This window comes from Melitaea cinxia, chromosome 3 (genome assembly GCF_905220565.1).
Source record: "Melitaea cinxia chromosome 3, ilMelCinx1.1, whole genome shotgun sequence".
In the NCBI taxonomy this organism is placed as follows: domain Eukaryota; kingdom Metazoa; phylum Arthropoda; class Insecta; order Lepidoptera; family Nymphalidae; genus Melitaea; species Melitaea cinxia.
In genome coordinates, this window is record NC_059396.1 from 4,418,577 (window position 1) to 4,433,410 (window position 14,834).

The following is a 14,834-nucleotide window of genomic DNA, read 5'->3' on the forward strand; positions in this document are numbered from 1 at the left end:
CTGATTAAGATTAATAAAACTACAAAATTTACTTTTTCTTTTGATATATTTGTATACTATGACATTAAAAACAATGTTTTAATTCTGCCACGTGGCAGTTATTTCAGCTGAACATGAAGCAACTTTGATTATTATCTCTCTTGTCTCAAACTCACCAGCAGTTATTCCAGATAAGGCCTATAAAATCAATAATCCAAATAAAAATAATGGCTATCACTAAAAACAACCATTCAGTAACCATGTGTGTGTGACATCAAATTTATTTATGAAATGATAATCGAACCACTTCAAATCACACATTCGTGAAATAAATAATTTTTTTTATTTTCATTTTTGTTTGGAGGAAAAATAGACCATTATCCTTTCAGTGTAGTCCAGTGACGTGGTATCTTTTCTCGTATCATGTATGCTTCTTTTCTTTCTTTGCATAACTGGTATGATAAATGAAGTCAAAAAGAATTTCCTTTGTGACTGGCCTTAGTATACTTTCAAATACCGCTGAAAAAAGACAAAAATTTAGGTAACCTTATAGTTTACTATTTTTTTTTTTTTATATATTTAGTTTACTATCTGCCAACTTCCAGTAGCGTGGTGGATTAAGCTCAGATTCTTCCCCTACATGGAGAAAAAGGACTGCTCAGCAGTGGGATGTTAGAAGCTGAATGAATTAAGTTTTCTCAAATTAGTCAAAAAAAATCTGCATATTAGTTTTTTGAACTTAAAATGCATTTATTTATTTGCAGTATCAGAAATAAATTTTGCGCATGCTTGACTTGGGGAGTAAGCTGGTAAATGCGTGACGAGAGCGTTACGTAAAAGTGTGATCGGGCGAGGCGAACCGAAGTTGAGAGGGAGATATAACTTAGTGAAGATAGAAACTTTTATTTCAGTTGTGAGATCTAAAGCACGCTCATTTTTTTAAGTCCTTTTTTTTCTTTAATTTCCTTTTCTCTAGAGATCTATTATGTATACAGATATCGCCATTATATATATATATATATATATATATATATATATATATATATATATATATATATATATATATATATATATATATATAGATCAAGTATTTACATAATATGTGTATATAAGAAAATATAGTACCATTGGCAGTATCCACGCTGTTAGGAAAAGATTTATCAGTACGTTCTCTCATGAAAACCCACTGATTTCTCTCATACTTGCATTCTATTATCTTCCCGTGTAGATTTTTTATGGCGGAGTTTACTTTTATTACACCAAATGGTCGAGCCAGCTTTCCGACATAAAGATGGCCCACTTTTTTCGGTATCATTCTGAAAAAATATTTAATTTTTTCCATTAGGACTTTAGTTGATATTCAAATTAAGTAAATATGAGAAAAATGTGAACTAATGCCAATAACTTAAGAAAAATTGGTTACATAAATTAAGATTTCAAGAGTTTTATCTGTAGAAACAAATACAGCATATAAACTATAATACAATCATTTTAAGTTCGATTAAAAGTTAAAGCATGTTTATTTCTTATAATTCATTTGTTATTTCTTTTATATAGTAGTTATAGTTCGCGTCATGTAAAAAGAACGCTGGCCTTGAAGCTGCGCAGAAGCGATTTATCGGTCTATTTGGTGGTACGGGGTAGGGGGCGGGAGTGTTTATCACGTGTCGCATGCTTGCCGGTGTGCTATTGGTTGGACAGTTCGACGTCGACTCAAAATATTATCACGTTTTAAATTACAAAATTCTCCATTTACTATTTATTTCACTAAAAAACAAATACCAATTTATGATTTTCAACACATAAAGAGGCTCCCCCTTCTCAATGACCTTGAGCATTTAGACTTTGCCACACCCCACCCACCCGCACTTCACCTGATCAGTATTACGTAAAGGTTATTAAACTCGGCCATCTACCGGCTCTAGCTTGTACTACTTAGGACATGCGATTGATCCGTTTTCTAGACCAAGAGCTTGCGTACAAGTTGTGATCATCCATAATTATTATTTAATTTTCTTCTTGTCGTGTCGATCATTTAGGCTATAAAATTATATTAATTACTAGTTGTTACTTGTTGTTCAGTTCGCAGTTATAAAATAAATAAATTTCTAAAATAAAAGTAGCCTAAGTTATTCCTTACTATATCGGCTATCTGCCAGTGAAAGTTCCGTCAGAATCGGTCTAGCCGTTTCAGAGATTAGGCGGAACAAACAGACATACAGACAGACAAAAATTGTCAAAATGCTATTTTTGTGTATGTATCGTGTATACATCCATATGAATTTAGTAAAAAGCGGTTATTTTAATATTAAAAGCAGCCGCTCCAATTTTATTTGTATAGATATACTAAATTTATATTTTATTCTATTATCGGCTCGGTGAAGATCGACTTTAGGTTCGGATCTTAGACCACAAGCTAAGCAGCTTTACATTTACACAGCTCAAAATTAATAATTTAAATTATTTTTTTATTTGAAGTAAATACAATTGCAAAATTCAACAGTAAGTCTGTCTACCTGTTATATTTTGATGCCTATCTTGGATTAAAAAAAGTAAATAGATTTGCGCGTAAGCAAGAGCAGCGTGCGATGACGAGCGACACAAGTTCCCCGTACAAAGGCCTCTGGCCGACTGCCGCGGGCCGCCTGTCGCCCGGCAAATAACCAAAAATTATATTTTTACGATTTTCTAATAAAATACTGCACTTAATAAAAAACCCTTCTGTAGAAATATTAAGTACAGGATTCTTAATTAATAAAAAAAATATTCACTATTGTAAGTAGTAAAATTAGAAAGCCTATACGATTTTTGTACGCGAAAGGTGGTTCAGATAAACAATTATTTCTCTTTATTTAGAGAATTTTATACAATTATCTTACAGTCACATTAATAAGCTGAATCCGAGTTACAACATATATTTATTTGATATTTTTAACGTAACTTTAACGTATACTTTATAGCACATGAAAACGGCCGATTTTGTCTGGGAGCCCCTTATGATACGAATATCGAGAGTACAGATAATTAATATTTTTGAATACGATATTTCAATAACTAAAAAATTTGTTATTGCTTTTGTTAAACAAAAATTGTGATTTTGTAAAGTGATAATTATTATACTTATTTAGTCCGAATTATTCGCACTTGTATTTCTAGTATTTTTTAATGTACCTAGCAATAACCATTATACGAAGCCGCGAGTGAAAGCCTAATTAAAAAATAAAACAGTAGTACTTTTGTGCGCGAGTATACCCATGCAGCACGCTCCAGTTTCTTTCAGCGTTCTTTTTACATGACGCGAACTATACCTACTAAAAGAAAGAAGGAGGTTCTCAATTCGATTGTATTTATCTGTGTCACCTCTTAGCTTTTTACTAGTACCTACTTTGATACTTTATATTTTGATGATACTTTTTTATTTATTTATTTTTTTAATTTATTGTACTATACACTTGACAATACAAGTAATACAAGTATTTTTTTTTGTTCGAAAACAAATACGATTATTATTTTATTATAGGACTCGGGCTTTCGTCGATTTTACTTAGAACGCATCTGTATATGTGCATATTAGTTAATGCACATATACATTGCTTTAACTGTGTGCTTTTCACTATATTATGCAAGCACAGAAATAAAACTTGACATACTCAACATACATTTTCTCTATCAAATAAATAGGTATACCTCTATTTTCTCTACAAACAATTCATACCTCTTCTGAAGTACAAACATTTATTGTATCTTTACTTGATGAAGTGTACTCTAGACACTACAGTTGAACAAAAATTTACCCAAGTCTGTTTTCCTTGACGATTTCCAACTTGAAGTCTATGCTGTTCATTTCACTTGGTTTCCACTTCAGAACTTTGGGGCAGGGACCAGCGATATATGGCTAAAATATATGTACATGACTAATATAAATAATATGTATGAGATGGCGACAACGGAGCGATTTAAATCAGTACTGTGTGTAATATAATTGCCCCTGTGATGAGTGGTGTATCGAGTTATATACCCTTTTTGAGATTTTAACGTCATTAACATTATCAAAAAATAAAATATTAATAATAACGAATTTCAGTCTGATTCACGTTCTTCTATCTGCTGTAGTTACGAAAATAGTTTTTTTTTGTAGTGATGTAACTTATTAAAAAGTTCGTGAAAATATATATTTGTTGAGTTATACCCCTTTTTAAGTAATGAATCACTGGAATTATTCAACACTATTTTTCGTGCTTTGTGATTAAGTGCGATTGTATTTAATTTCACAATTAATTATATCAGTTGTTATCATAAATACCTGATAGCGATTATTACTCATATTATGGAACAGTACCTGGGTAACCGAGCTTAGCTCGGTATTTTTAGTAAATCGTGTTTTTTGGAAATTATATTTAAATACGAATTATATATTTATAAAATATGAATAATATTTTTTTACCGACAATAATAAAAAATAGAAATAAATATAAAAAATTAAAAAATAATAATGATAAAATATGAATAATTTTTCGATTTTATCGACATAATAATAAAAATAAGAACTGGCTATTTAAATAAAAAATAACGAGTGCAATTAGAAAAAAAAAGAAAAAATAATAATCGATTTGGAAATTTGAGGATTTAAAACCGTAGTCTTTTCGGTGGACCGTGATGGCCGATTTCCCATCTGAGCTATTATAACTTTATCGACTAGTGCGAAATTTACCTACGTATTCTAACGACATTGCAGCCATTTTTTCATTGTCTAAAAACTGGAATAAAACGACATTATCTAAAAATGAATCCTAGCTAGATTTATTTATCTCCCCCGAAATCCCCTCATACTAAATTTCATGAAAATCGTTGGAGCCGGTTCCGAGATTCAGATTCTATATATATACAAAAATTGCTCGTATAATAGTATTAGATATCCGCCAATCCGCATGGAGCAGCGTGGTGGATTAAGCTCAAATCCTTCTCCTACATGGAGAAAGAGGCCTATGCCCAGCAGTGGGATGTTACAGGCTGAATGTGTGGATCTTACCTCTAAAGAAGGTTGAAATATTAGTCCATCAGGTTCATGAGTGAGAGTCCTTGCAAACTTTTCTTCTAACAATTGCCGTGTCATACTAATGTCCCAAAACTGTTTGAGACCAACACGAAAAGGTTCCATATCCTTCTTTATCCGTCCGCTTGCTATTTCTCGATCTCTGAAAATTATGTGATAGTTAAGATTGAGAACTCGTGTCTTACTACTACATACAGGAGCTTAAACAAAATTGTTACAAGGCTGGTAAGAGGGATTTTTGAAGTAAAACTTCTTTACATACGCTTGACTTGGGGAGTGAGCTGGTGAATGCGTGACGAAGCGGAAGAAAAGTGTGATCGGGCAAGGCGAACAGAAGTTGACACAGAGTTAGAAGTCAGATAGAGCTAAATAAGTTTTACTTCAGTCGTGTGGTCTAAAGCTCACTCGTTATTTTTTTAATGCAAATTAGATCGTAAAATAAGTGTACAGCTCACCTAATGGTAAGCGAACAACATGAAACACCAGAAGCATCGCAAGCACATTGCCGACCCTACCTACCCAACTCCCACGAGGAGCTCTGGTCATCTTACTCCGAACAGGAACACAAAACTGGGTAAAGCTTTAGATTAGGAAAAACCGAATTTCGGGACCGTGGGGGGAAGGGAGGGGGGGGGAACGCTACCCCTGGTACCACTGTCACACCTCAGAACCCCATGGTTATGGAGATATCCATGGTTAAAGTTTTGAGGTTAGAAGAAGAATTTCGTAGCTTTCACACGTTATTTTCACATTTCAAACGCGTTTTTTCAAATTAATCTACCACCTTTAAAGTTAGAGGAACGCTTGGCTCCCTCCGCGCCTCCGCGGCACAAAAAAAACACTCTAGGGGTAGGACAGACCAAGACCACGTGGACAGGGGGGTGCTCCGATTCGGTTTTGGGTATTTTTCGAATTTCTAAACCTATATTCTAGCACGCAATGTTGCTAATTTTATTAGAATAATATGTCTGACGCGTTATTTTGTTTAAAAGTGTCGATTTGTCACACAATGCAAACAGTACGAGCTCAAAGGTATTATAATAGCTTTCTTCTTCTAACCTCAAAACTTTAACCATGGATATCTCCATAACCATGGGGTTTTGAGGTGTGACAGTGTTACCTTGTATAGATTCCCTTACACCCTCCGCCCTCCACACCCAAAAACCCCATAATTCGGTTTTTCTAATTCGGTTTTTCCTAGTCTAGATCTTAGCCCAAAACTGATTGAAAGCAGTATTATTTAGCTGTGATTTTTCTATAAGGTCGAGGTACTTCTTCAGTCAGACTGCTCCAGTTTTTGAGCAGGATATTTCCTGCTGCACCCTACCTCAATAGTTTTGATTTGTTAGGCTATACATACCTCGGTTTTATAATCTCATCTTCTATACATTTCAGTCTGACAGGGTAGAAATGCTCATTGCCCACAGTCATGTTTTCAAACCTAATGATATCGTAGCAAAGGTACCTAGTCTTCTTTATACCTTGAACTATGTCTACAACCATTTCCTGAAAAAACATTTATATTTATGTAAAAAAAAATTGTTAAATAATTAAAAGAAAAAGAAATTTGTTTCCCGTATTTATTCGACTAGCAACCCCAGCCAACTTTGCATGCCTCAGACTGTATCCCACTGCTTGGCATAGGCTCTTCTCCATGCAGGAGAAGGATTAGATCCTAATCCACAACGCTGGACCGACCGGGGAGACCCACAAGGACAGACATGCAAACCGGAAAGACATATTTGTACAAATAGATACAAATATCCATCCCAAGCGGAAATCGAACCCGCAAACCGTCAGTGTTTTAGGCAACTACTCGTGCCACTACACCAAAGCGGTTGTTTGACTTTGCATGGGTAGTATATAATAACTTTTAACCGACAAAAAAAAGTTTTCAATTCGACTTTTTTTTACCACAACTAATTAATGGGTATACCGATTTTGATGTTTCTCTTTTAAACGATAGCTAGTGCTTGTCGTGTGGTGCCATTTAGATTTCATCGAGACCTCATGATGACTTTTTGAATCATCCCTAATAATGCGTTTTAAATTGACTATTTTTTCGACTACCTGTGTTGTAATTGCTTGTCGATGTAAATTCAAGTACGTTTTCTTTCGTCTGCGAACACACTTAAATAATTAAATAGTGTGGGGCGCGGCGCTTCGATTTTTTTTTTACTTGGTAGTAAATCCTAAGATATTAATTTAAATTACATTGTGTACTGGTTTATCATAATTAATACTAGAAGCAAAAACTTTGTACCCCTTTTAAGAAAATTGCGCGGACTGAGGAGTATAAAATTTCGCACACATAGTTTATATAGAGAGGAGTGCAGAATGCTAATATTTTTTTTAATTAAATTGCATTCAAAATATATTAAATCGATAAAAAAAAAAAACATTACACACACTACCATATATTTAACACACACACGCATAGTTTATTATTATAGAAGTATTAGACATCACCTTATGGAAAAAATCTCATAAAATATGGACAAATGCAGACCAAATTCTCATACAGGGTTATGAGAGTCTATGCGATATGATAGATTTTAATAACTCGGTATGAGAATTCGGTCTGCATTTGTCCATGTTTTATGAGATTTTTTCCATATGGCAGAACCTTAATAATTTTCAAACTTATAATTTAAATTAATTATGGTCGAATTTCGACCACCGGGCGACCACTAGTGTACAATAAATCCTTAAGATTAAGAGAGAGCCTTACACCATCGAGTAATGTGTCTTTAAGTGGCATGTTTGTTTTATTGTGAAAAAAATGTAGATTGTGAACTTTGAACACGCAGTTATCTCTGTCCAACATGTAAACTTCGTTTTCACCGTCGATTAACATCATATACCTGAAAGAAGGAAAGTCGTTTATTTGGGACATCACACATATCGCTAACAGTTTTTACACAAAAAGATAAAAAGTAAATACAATTAAATAAAACCCTTGATTTTAAAATAATGACAAATACAATGATCATGATTCACGATTCAGCCTGTAACATCCCAATGCTGGGCATATGCCTCTTTCTCCATGCAGAAGGATGAAAGAACAAAAAATTAAAAAAATACTTTAGGGTTGTATAATCTGATTAAACTTTGGAAAATAAGTCATCGTGATACGAATTTTTAGACAGACATCAAGGTTTCGGGGTGTTTGTTGGTTTTTTTTTTTAAACTTCCTACATGAGAAGCTGAAAAGAGTTATTCAAATAATATAAATCATACCTAACACTATCTGCCTTCCAAGACGACATCAAGGTTTCGGGGTGATTGTGGGTTTTTTTTTTAAACTTCCTACATGAGTAGCTGAAAAGAGTTATTCAAATAATATAAATCATACCTAACACCATCTGCCTTCCAAGACACCCTATAAGGTGTTTGATTAAGTAGTTGTAAATTTTGTATATCCATTGAAACCGGTTGAGATCCAGGAAATTCGAGACGCTTCCATTTGCAAAAGTGTTGTGCTTTTTTTTGTACCTCAAGTAACCTTTTTTCATCAGTCAAAAGTGTGACACCTTGGACGCCGGGGATAAATTCTTTATTCTTAAAGTTCTTTTTGTTTCTTCTTGACCTGAAATAAATAAATTCCACAATCATTCAATAATGGGTTGGTGAATTTTCCTTATTCTATGGGATTTAGAGTTTTTTTCCATTTAATCATTATCCTTGAAATTGGCCACCTCATCACAAGTGTCGTGTGATTTAAAGAAGTCTAACAGAAACTTCGAAATAGCCGTAACCACAGATCGAAATAAGACGGTTTATAGCCATATTGTTATCATCTTGACTGACTAAAGTAACAATCTATTATTTATGTACCATACACAACACTAAATGTGCAGAGATCGACTCAAGTGTAGCTGTAATGGGCGCGCAAACAAAATGGTCTTATCAGTATGTAACAACTTTTTCAAATTTGGCTTGTTCGCGAAGTTATTAGAAGTGACCGACACCACGACCGACAATATCTCTTAAATATCAGCAGCCAGAAAGACCTATGTTTGTTTTTTTTTTATAAAGAAAAGAATTTGTCCGGGGTTATTTCAAATACATACTCTAATTGTTATGGTCTCGTTAACTAGACCTTGAAGACAGTCACGTAACGAGCTTAACTCGCGCCCGAGGCACAATACCTTTTTAGCCCCCCCCCCATTCGAAAAGCATATATGTCAAGTGATTTTTTGTTTTGCAGATCATTTGGCGCCACTTTGTGAATAGCGCCCAGGGCATGATGCCCTCCCTTGCTACGCCTCTGCTTATCATTATGTTATGTGGGGTGAAAGCTTTTTGAAACTCTTTTTTAGGTTTGGAAGGAATGGTACAGACATTATCGATCAGTTACATCAGTTAAAGGTAAATTTCAGGGCCATGTAATATTTTACTGAACAATCTAGGTTTATATAAATTTATTTATTATGTGGCTTTTTGTTGTAGTAGAATCGCTTCATCTCCATGAAGGCATAAATTCTTATTACTGTTTTTATTGCCTATTTAGCTACAGACAGCAAATATTTCTATGACCTATACACAATAACATACATAAGTACTTATTTGGTCATGTACAGGAATCGAACCTGATGCTGATGCGTCAACCACTTGCTGTGATCATTCCGCCAATACGTCATCAACTCTTGAAAACTATATTGAATTAATTCTAAAAAAATTATTATTTAAAGATAGTTAAATTAAACAGTTGATTATTCACTTAGATCTAATATAAAATGATCATATCAAAAATTTCGATCTGGCGGGTACATCGTTCCATAGCTTAATTGGCTAAAGCACCGACACGGTCAGTTGGAGATGCAGGTTCGATCCCCGCTGGAATGGTCGATTTTTGATATGATATAAAAAAATGTTTAGTTGACCATTGTTTGGTATAATGAAATAATGAATAACTTACTTCCTACTCTGTGGTGGCGCACTTTGTGAAAATGATGGTTTGTCCTCGTCATCATCATAATCATCGTCCTCGTGGTCAATTTCCTCTATTAGAAATAATAAAAATCAAATAAATTAAATTAATATCCTGTTTCCTGTATCCTGCAACTAGTTTTAGTGTAATTGAGTTTGTCTTTTTATTTATTTTTTATTGAAATAACTTGTTATTATTTAAAAATTCCCTGCACAGTACTAAAACATATTTTCATAAAAACTAGTACACCATTTTTTGTTTCTTTACTAGAGTAACAAATAACTGTTTATTACTATTGGCTACTTGTTATTACTAAGTTGATAACTTAATATTTTGAGTACGTAAATATAGTCATAGTAGTAATAGTATATAAGTATCAAAAAGTATATAAGAACTTAAGCTTCCATGGTCACTATCAATACTTTTACTTATTACAGAATTTACTATAATTGTCATTTGTCACTTACCACTACGATTAGAAATACCGGGGGCTTAAAAATGACTCTCATAGTAAGTCTAATATAAATAAAGTATCACAAAACAATGTTCTACAATATTGCATACCATTACACCAATCGGGTCTCGGAGGGGCTTGTAGTGTATCCTCAATGTCATCATAACGTCTGAACAATTCATCTATATAATCCTGCTTGTATATACCTGGAAGTCTAAAAAAAGTTATGTAACATGTAAACTGATAAATAAATATAAGAGATAGAAATAGAGATAGAGAGAGAATAAATGTTATTATACACAATTTACAAAGGAATTAATACGAATTTCTAAAATATACAAAAAAAAATGTGCAAGGGAGGTTTTACACTTAATAGTAATTTCGTCCAGATGATACGATTCAACATGCATGTGTGAGTGAGTCTTTAAGATATACAAATAATAATATTTTTTTTCAACTAGGTCGGCAAACCAGCGTCCGACTCGCCTGATTTTAAGCGATTACTGTAGCATATGCCTGCTGATGTGGTGTGTGGTTACGGCATCAAAGAATATAGACACCCTCTCACTTCCCGTGGGTGGAGCCACAGTTCCACTACTACCTTGGAACTTAAAAAGCTGACCGATGGCGGGATAGGCATCAAACTGCTTGCTTTGAAATACACAGGCCGAAGACGGGCAGCAGCCTCTTCGGTGCAATAAAGCCAACCCTGGGGTCACCAACCCGCCTGCCCAGCGTGGTGACTAAGGGCAAAACACATGAGTTCACGCCATTTTTGGTGTGAATTTGTGGAGGCTTATGTCCAGTAGTGGACTGCGAAAGGCTGCTGTGATGATGATGTGATGATAGATGCCTACAACACTAGAAGCATTACAACCTCGTTGCCCACCTTACCCTCAATCCCACCCAGGACGTCTGGTCACCTTACCCACTACAGTAACACAACACTGCTGCATACATATATATAGACACACACACATATATATATATATATATATATATATATATATATATATATATATATATATATATATATATATATATATATGTATATATTATTTAGCTGTGATCTTCAGTAAGGTCAAGGTACTTCTTCAGTTGGGCAGCTTCACATTATGAGCAGAATGCAATGTGTATATTATTATATTCTAGTATAATTATTATTATTTTTAAAATTTATTTATACCAATTTGTTCTGTTTCAGTGAACCTACTAAATTCTTATTATTCAATTCCATTCAAAGTATGTCCGGAAGAAATTTATGTGGTAAGGCCGCTGTGTACTTTTTCTTGTTTTGTAATTGATTTTAATTATTTTTCTGGTGTACAATAAATAATCATATATATTAATATGCTAAGGTTAAGATGTTTGCCTCCCTTTTTAGAAAAAAAACCTCACAATTATTCCACATAAATTATATACCATTTTATAGACAATTGCTTGCTCTACCGGCATCAATAACTAAAAAATATTATTGCTTTTGTTTTTGTAATACTTATTTAGTGCGAATTATTTGCACGGGTATAGCTAGTACATTATTATTAAGGTAGACAATATAATGCCTGCATTGTAGGTAATTGATCTATATTATATATTAGTAATAAACATGTGTTTAGTCATCTTACAAGCATTTTTCATCTTATATTTCTTACCTTTTACTTGCAAATTCCCTAATAGCAGCCCTAAGTTGACAACCAAGTTCATCTACCATGTATGCCACTATAAGAAATCCTGTTCTGTTAAAGCCATGAGTACAATGCACACCAATTATGCCATTAGGGTTTTTTTCCAAGAATATTCTTACAACAGTTATGAAATGGCTGAAAAAAAGGCAGTTTATAATGAAAGAATGAAGCTTAATTCGTTCTTATTTCATGAAGAATTATAAACTTTTTGAAGTAACAATAAACGAAAATAGTGAAAAAAATTAAACAAATTTAAAGATTTCATGTCTTTTAGTTGTGCTAACAGATTAGTGATGAAACAATCAAACTCTGAAGATGGTAATATTTAAAAACGAAACCAATTGTATAACTGGAAATATTACTTTATTTGATCGTCGGAAGGAGTCTCCTTATGTCCACGACACTTTAATTTGACGTATTTACAGCCACGTCTTTCTACTTCATCTTTGTCGTAGAACCGAGATGTGTTAGTCAGATCGATCCACAAACCAAGCTCTTTCTGAAATTGAAACAAGTTCGACTCAATACATCAAGAAAGTATAACGAACTGTTTATCTCCCTTGTTACTCACCTTTGTGCTTCTTAGGCTGTCGAATAACATTTGTGGCGTAAAACGATTCATTTCAGGTACTTGACTGTTGTATTTCGAGCTTAGTGGCGTTTTGAATGCAAGGAATTGATTTGCAATAAGGTCCGTTGATTTTCGTGGACAATTAAGCCATCGATCAGGAATAGGGTATTTTTCAGACATGATCACAGCTTACTTAGCCTAATAAATGTTTATAATGACATGAAAGTATATATTTTATCACTTTTGCGATAAAATAATAACAATGGTGATTATGAAAAACTAACAACTGTTTCTATTCTAAGACATATTTCATAAACTTGATAAACTAGACATGAACTAGACAGTGATCCAATGCAGTGTGACCAGATTTTATTTAACGAATCTACAGCTTGTGGAGGTTAAAAACTACTAAATTCTATCAAAAGAGAACAAGAAAATACTAAAAATCTATTACTACATTTCTTCGCTGTTGTGTTACAACGAAGAATCATAATATTGTTCTCTTGATTATAACGATAAAACAAAGACAAATTAGATAAATCAATGTTTATTACTTGAAATTAAAAGCTACAGAAATATAGGTATTTTTAAATAGTGATCGAGTTATGGTTCTTTAATTTAATTTACTCTTTATTGTACCCATAAAAGGAAGTTTACAATTTACAAAACGATTCACAAAGAGAAATCTACAACAGGAGGTCTTATCACTAAACAGCTCTTCCAGACATATAGCTTGGAGGAGATAATGTGAAAAAAGTGGAAAGGGTGTATAGAATTAAAATGAAAGACAATTGATAGTTGTGGGAAGCCCCTACGTTCCAAGGACAATAATATTGAATTCTTAGTAGCTATGAAATATATCTTAAATTAGCTTGTTTAATAAGAGGCTCATATAAAATGCCTCTGGGAAGTACCACTTTTGTACAGTTAAATTTAGGTACAAACTTCAAAAATCGTATAATTTCTGTTTCATGTGTTAAAATAGAGTAAATTGGGAGATTATACCCTAAAATCGTTTCATCGGTATTTATTCACCAAAATCGCGAGTTCCAGTGATAAATCGGCAACTTTTACATCACTGGCTCACAGCGTGAATAGTTACGAAAAGAATAAAAATTAAAGATATACCTACTTAATCAATTTTTTCAATACTTGTGGGATTCTCCTAACAGCTTTCCCCTCGAACAATTATAGTTACAATCCATTCCATGGAAAAAGGAATAGCCCGCATTTTTTTTTAGAGGTTTGCCATTAGATGGAAAAAAAGTACCAGAATAGTTGAAAAGCATGAAATCTACCAAAATATACCAAATATTTTTTCTTCAATCTGGTTACGCGCAGTGATTGTGAAGCTTCGACAAAATAAATGACAAAGATTTTTTTAAATTATATTAACATAGTCTGTGAAAGTAACATAAATAATGGCCGCGTTCCATTAAGCGTCCGCAACGCCCGCAAAGCCCATTCTATCGTTCCACCTAAGGTCCATGGTTGTCGCGAGCGATCGCTCGACGTTATAGATGACGTCACTATCCACGACAACATCACCCACAAAATATGGGTGGGTCAGAGCTGACTTTCATCAAAACGTGGCGGAAATTTAAAAAAAAGAACTGTCAATGTCAAACTGTGAATGATCTCTCTGTGGCGAAAACGCAAAGATAAATTCCCAGGAATCTATAATGAGTTAAGTTTTACTCCAATACATGTTAAATAATTACTCACAACTCCCACAGGTGCATGTTTTCACCATGTCATTACATTGCAAGCACACGCCTGACACTGTTCAAATATACGTTTCACTTATAAAATTCGCTTCCAACAATCCACGGCTTTCTTTACGTTAGTGGAATTGAAAAGGTAATTTAAGTAGTCCTTGTCGTGGGCGTTGTTGGCGGGCCATTTGTGGAACGCACCCAATGTGAAGCTAAAAATCATTACATTACACTGCCTTTATAAAATATTTATTTTAAAAATAACTATATAAATTATTTGACCATTTCTATAATAAAAATAAAGTAAGCATAATAACAATAGTCCTTTGTAAGTAAAGAAAATGTCTTTTTATCCAATTTTTTTTTATTAATATTTAAAGAAGGTATTTTTGTACCCATTAAACATAAGAATTTCAATTATTTACAGTCTTCAAATTTTGTTCA

The 14,834-nt window shown here is 33.4% G+C and overlaps 1 protein-coding gene across 1 annotated transcript; it reads right to left on the bottom strand.

Annotated features, from left to right (window-relative positions):
* Nucleotides 1-38: 38 nt before the first annotated feature.
* On the bottom strand, nucleotides 39-13,030 carry LOC123669316 (mRNA-capping enzyme). Its single transcript, XM_045602925.1, has 12 exons — nucleotides 12,676-13,030; nucleotides 12,467-12,603; nucleotides 12,072-12,239; nucleotides 10,530-10,633; nucleotides 9,954-10,038; nucleotides 8,388-8,621; nucleotides 7,764-7,896; nucleotides 6,393-6,538; nucleotides 5,009-5,174; nucleotides 3,774-3,874; nucleotides 1,105-1,295; nucleotides 39-498 (listed from the first exon to the last, which is right to left on the bottom strand). The coding sequence occupies exons 1-12, from the start codon at nucleotides 12,853-12,855 to the stop codon at nucleotides 401-403; spliced, it is 1,743 nt and encodes a 580-aa protein (XP_045458881.1). The 5' UTR covers nucleotides 12,856-13,030; the 3' UTR covers nucleotides 39-400.
* Nucleotides 13,031-14,834: the final 1,804 nt, after the last annotated feature.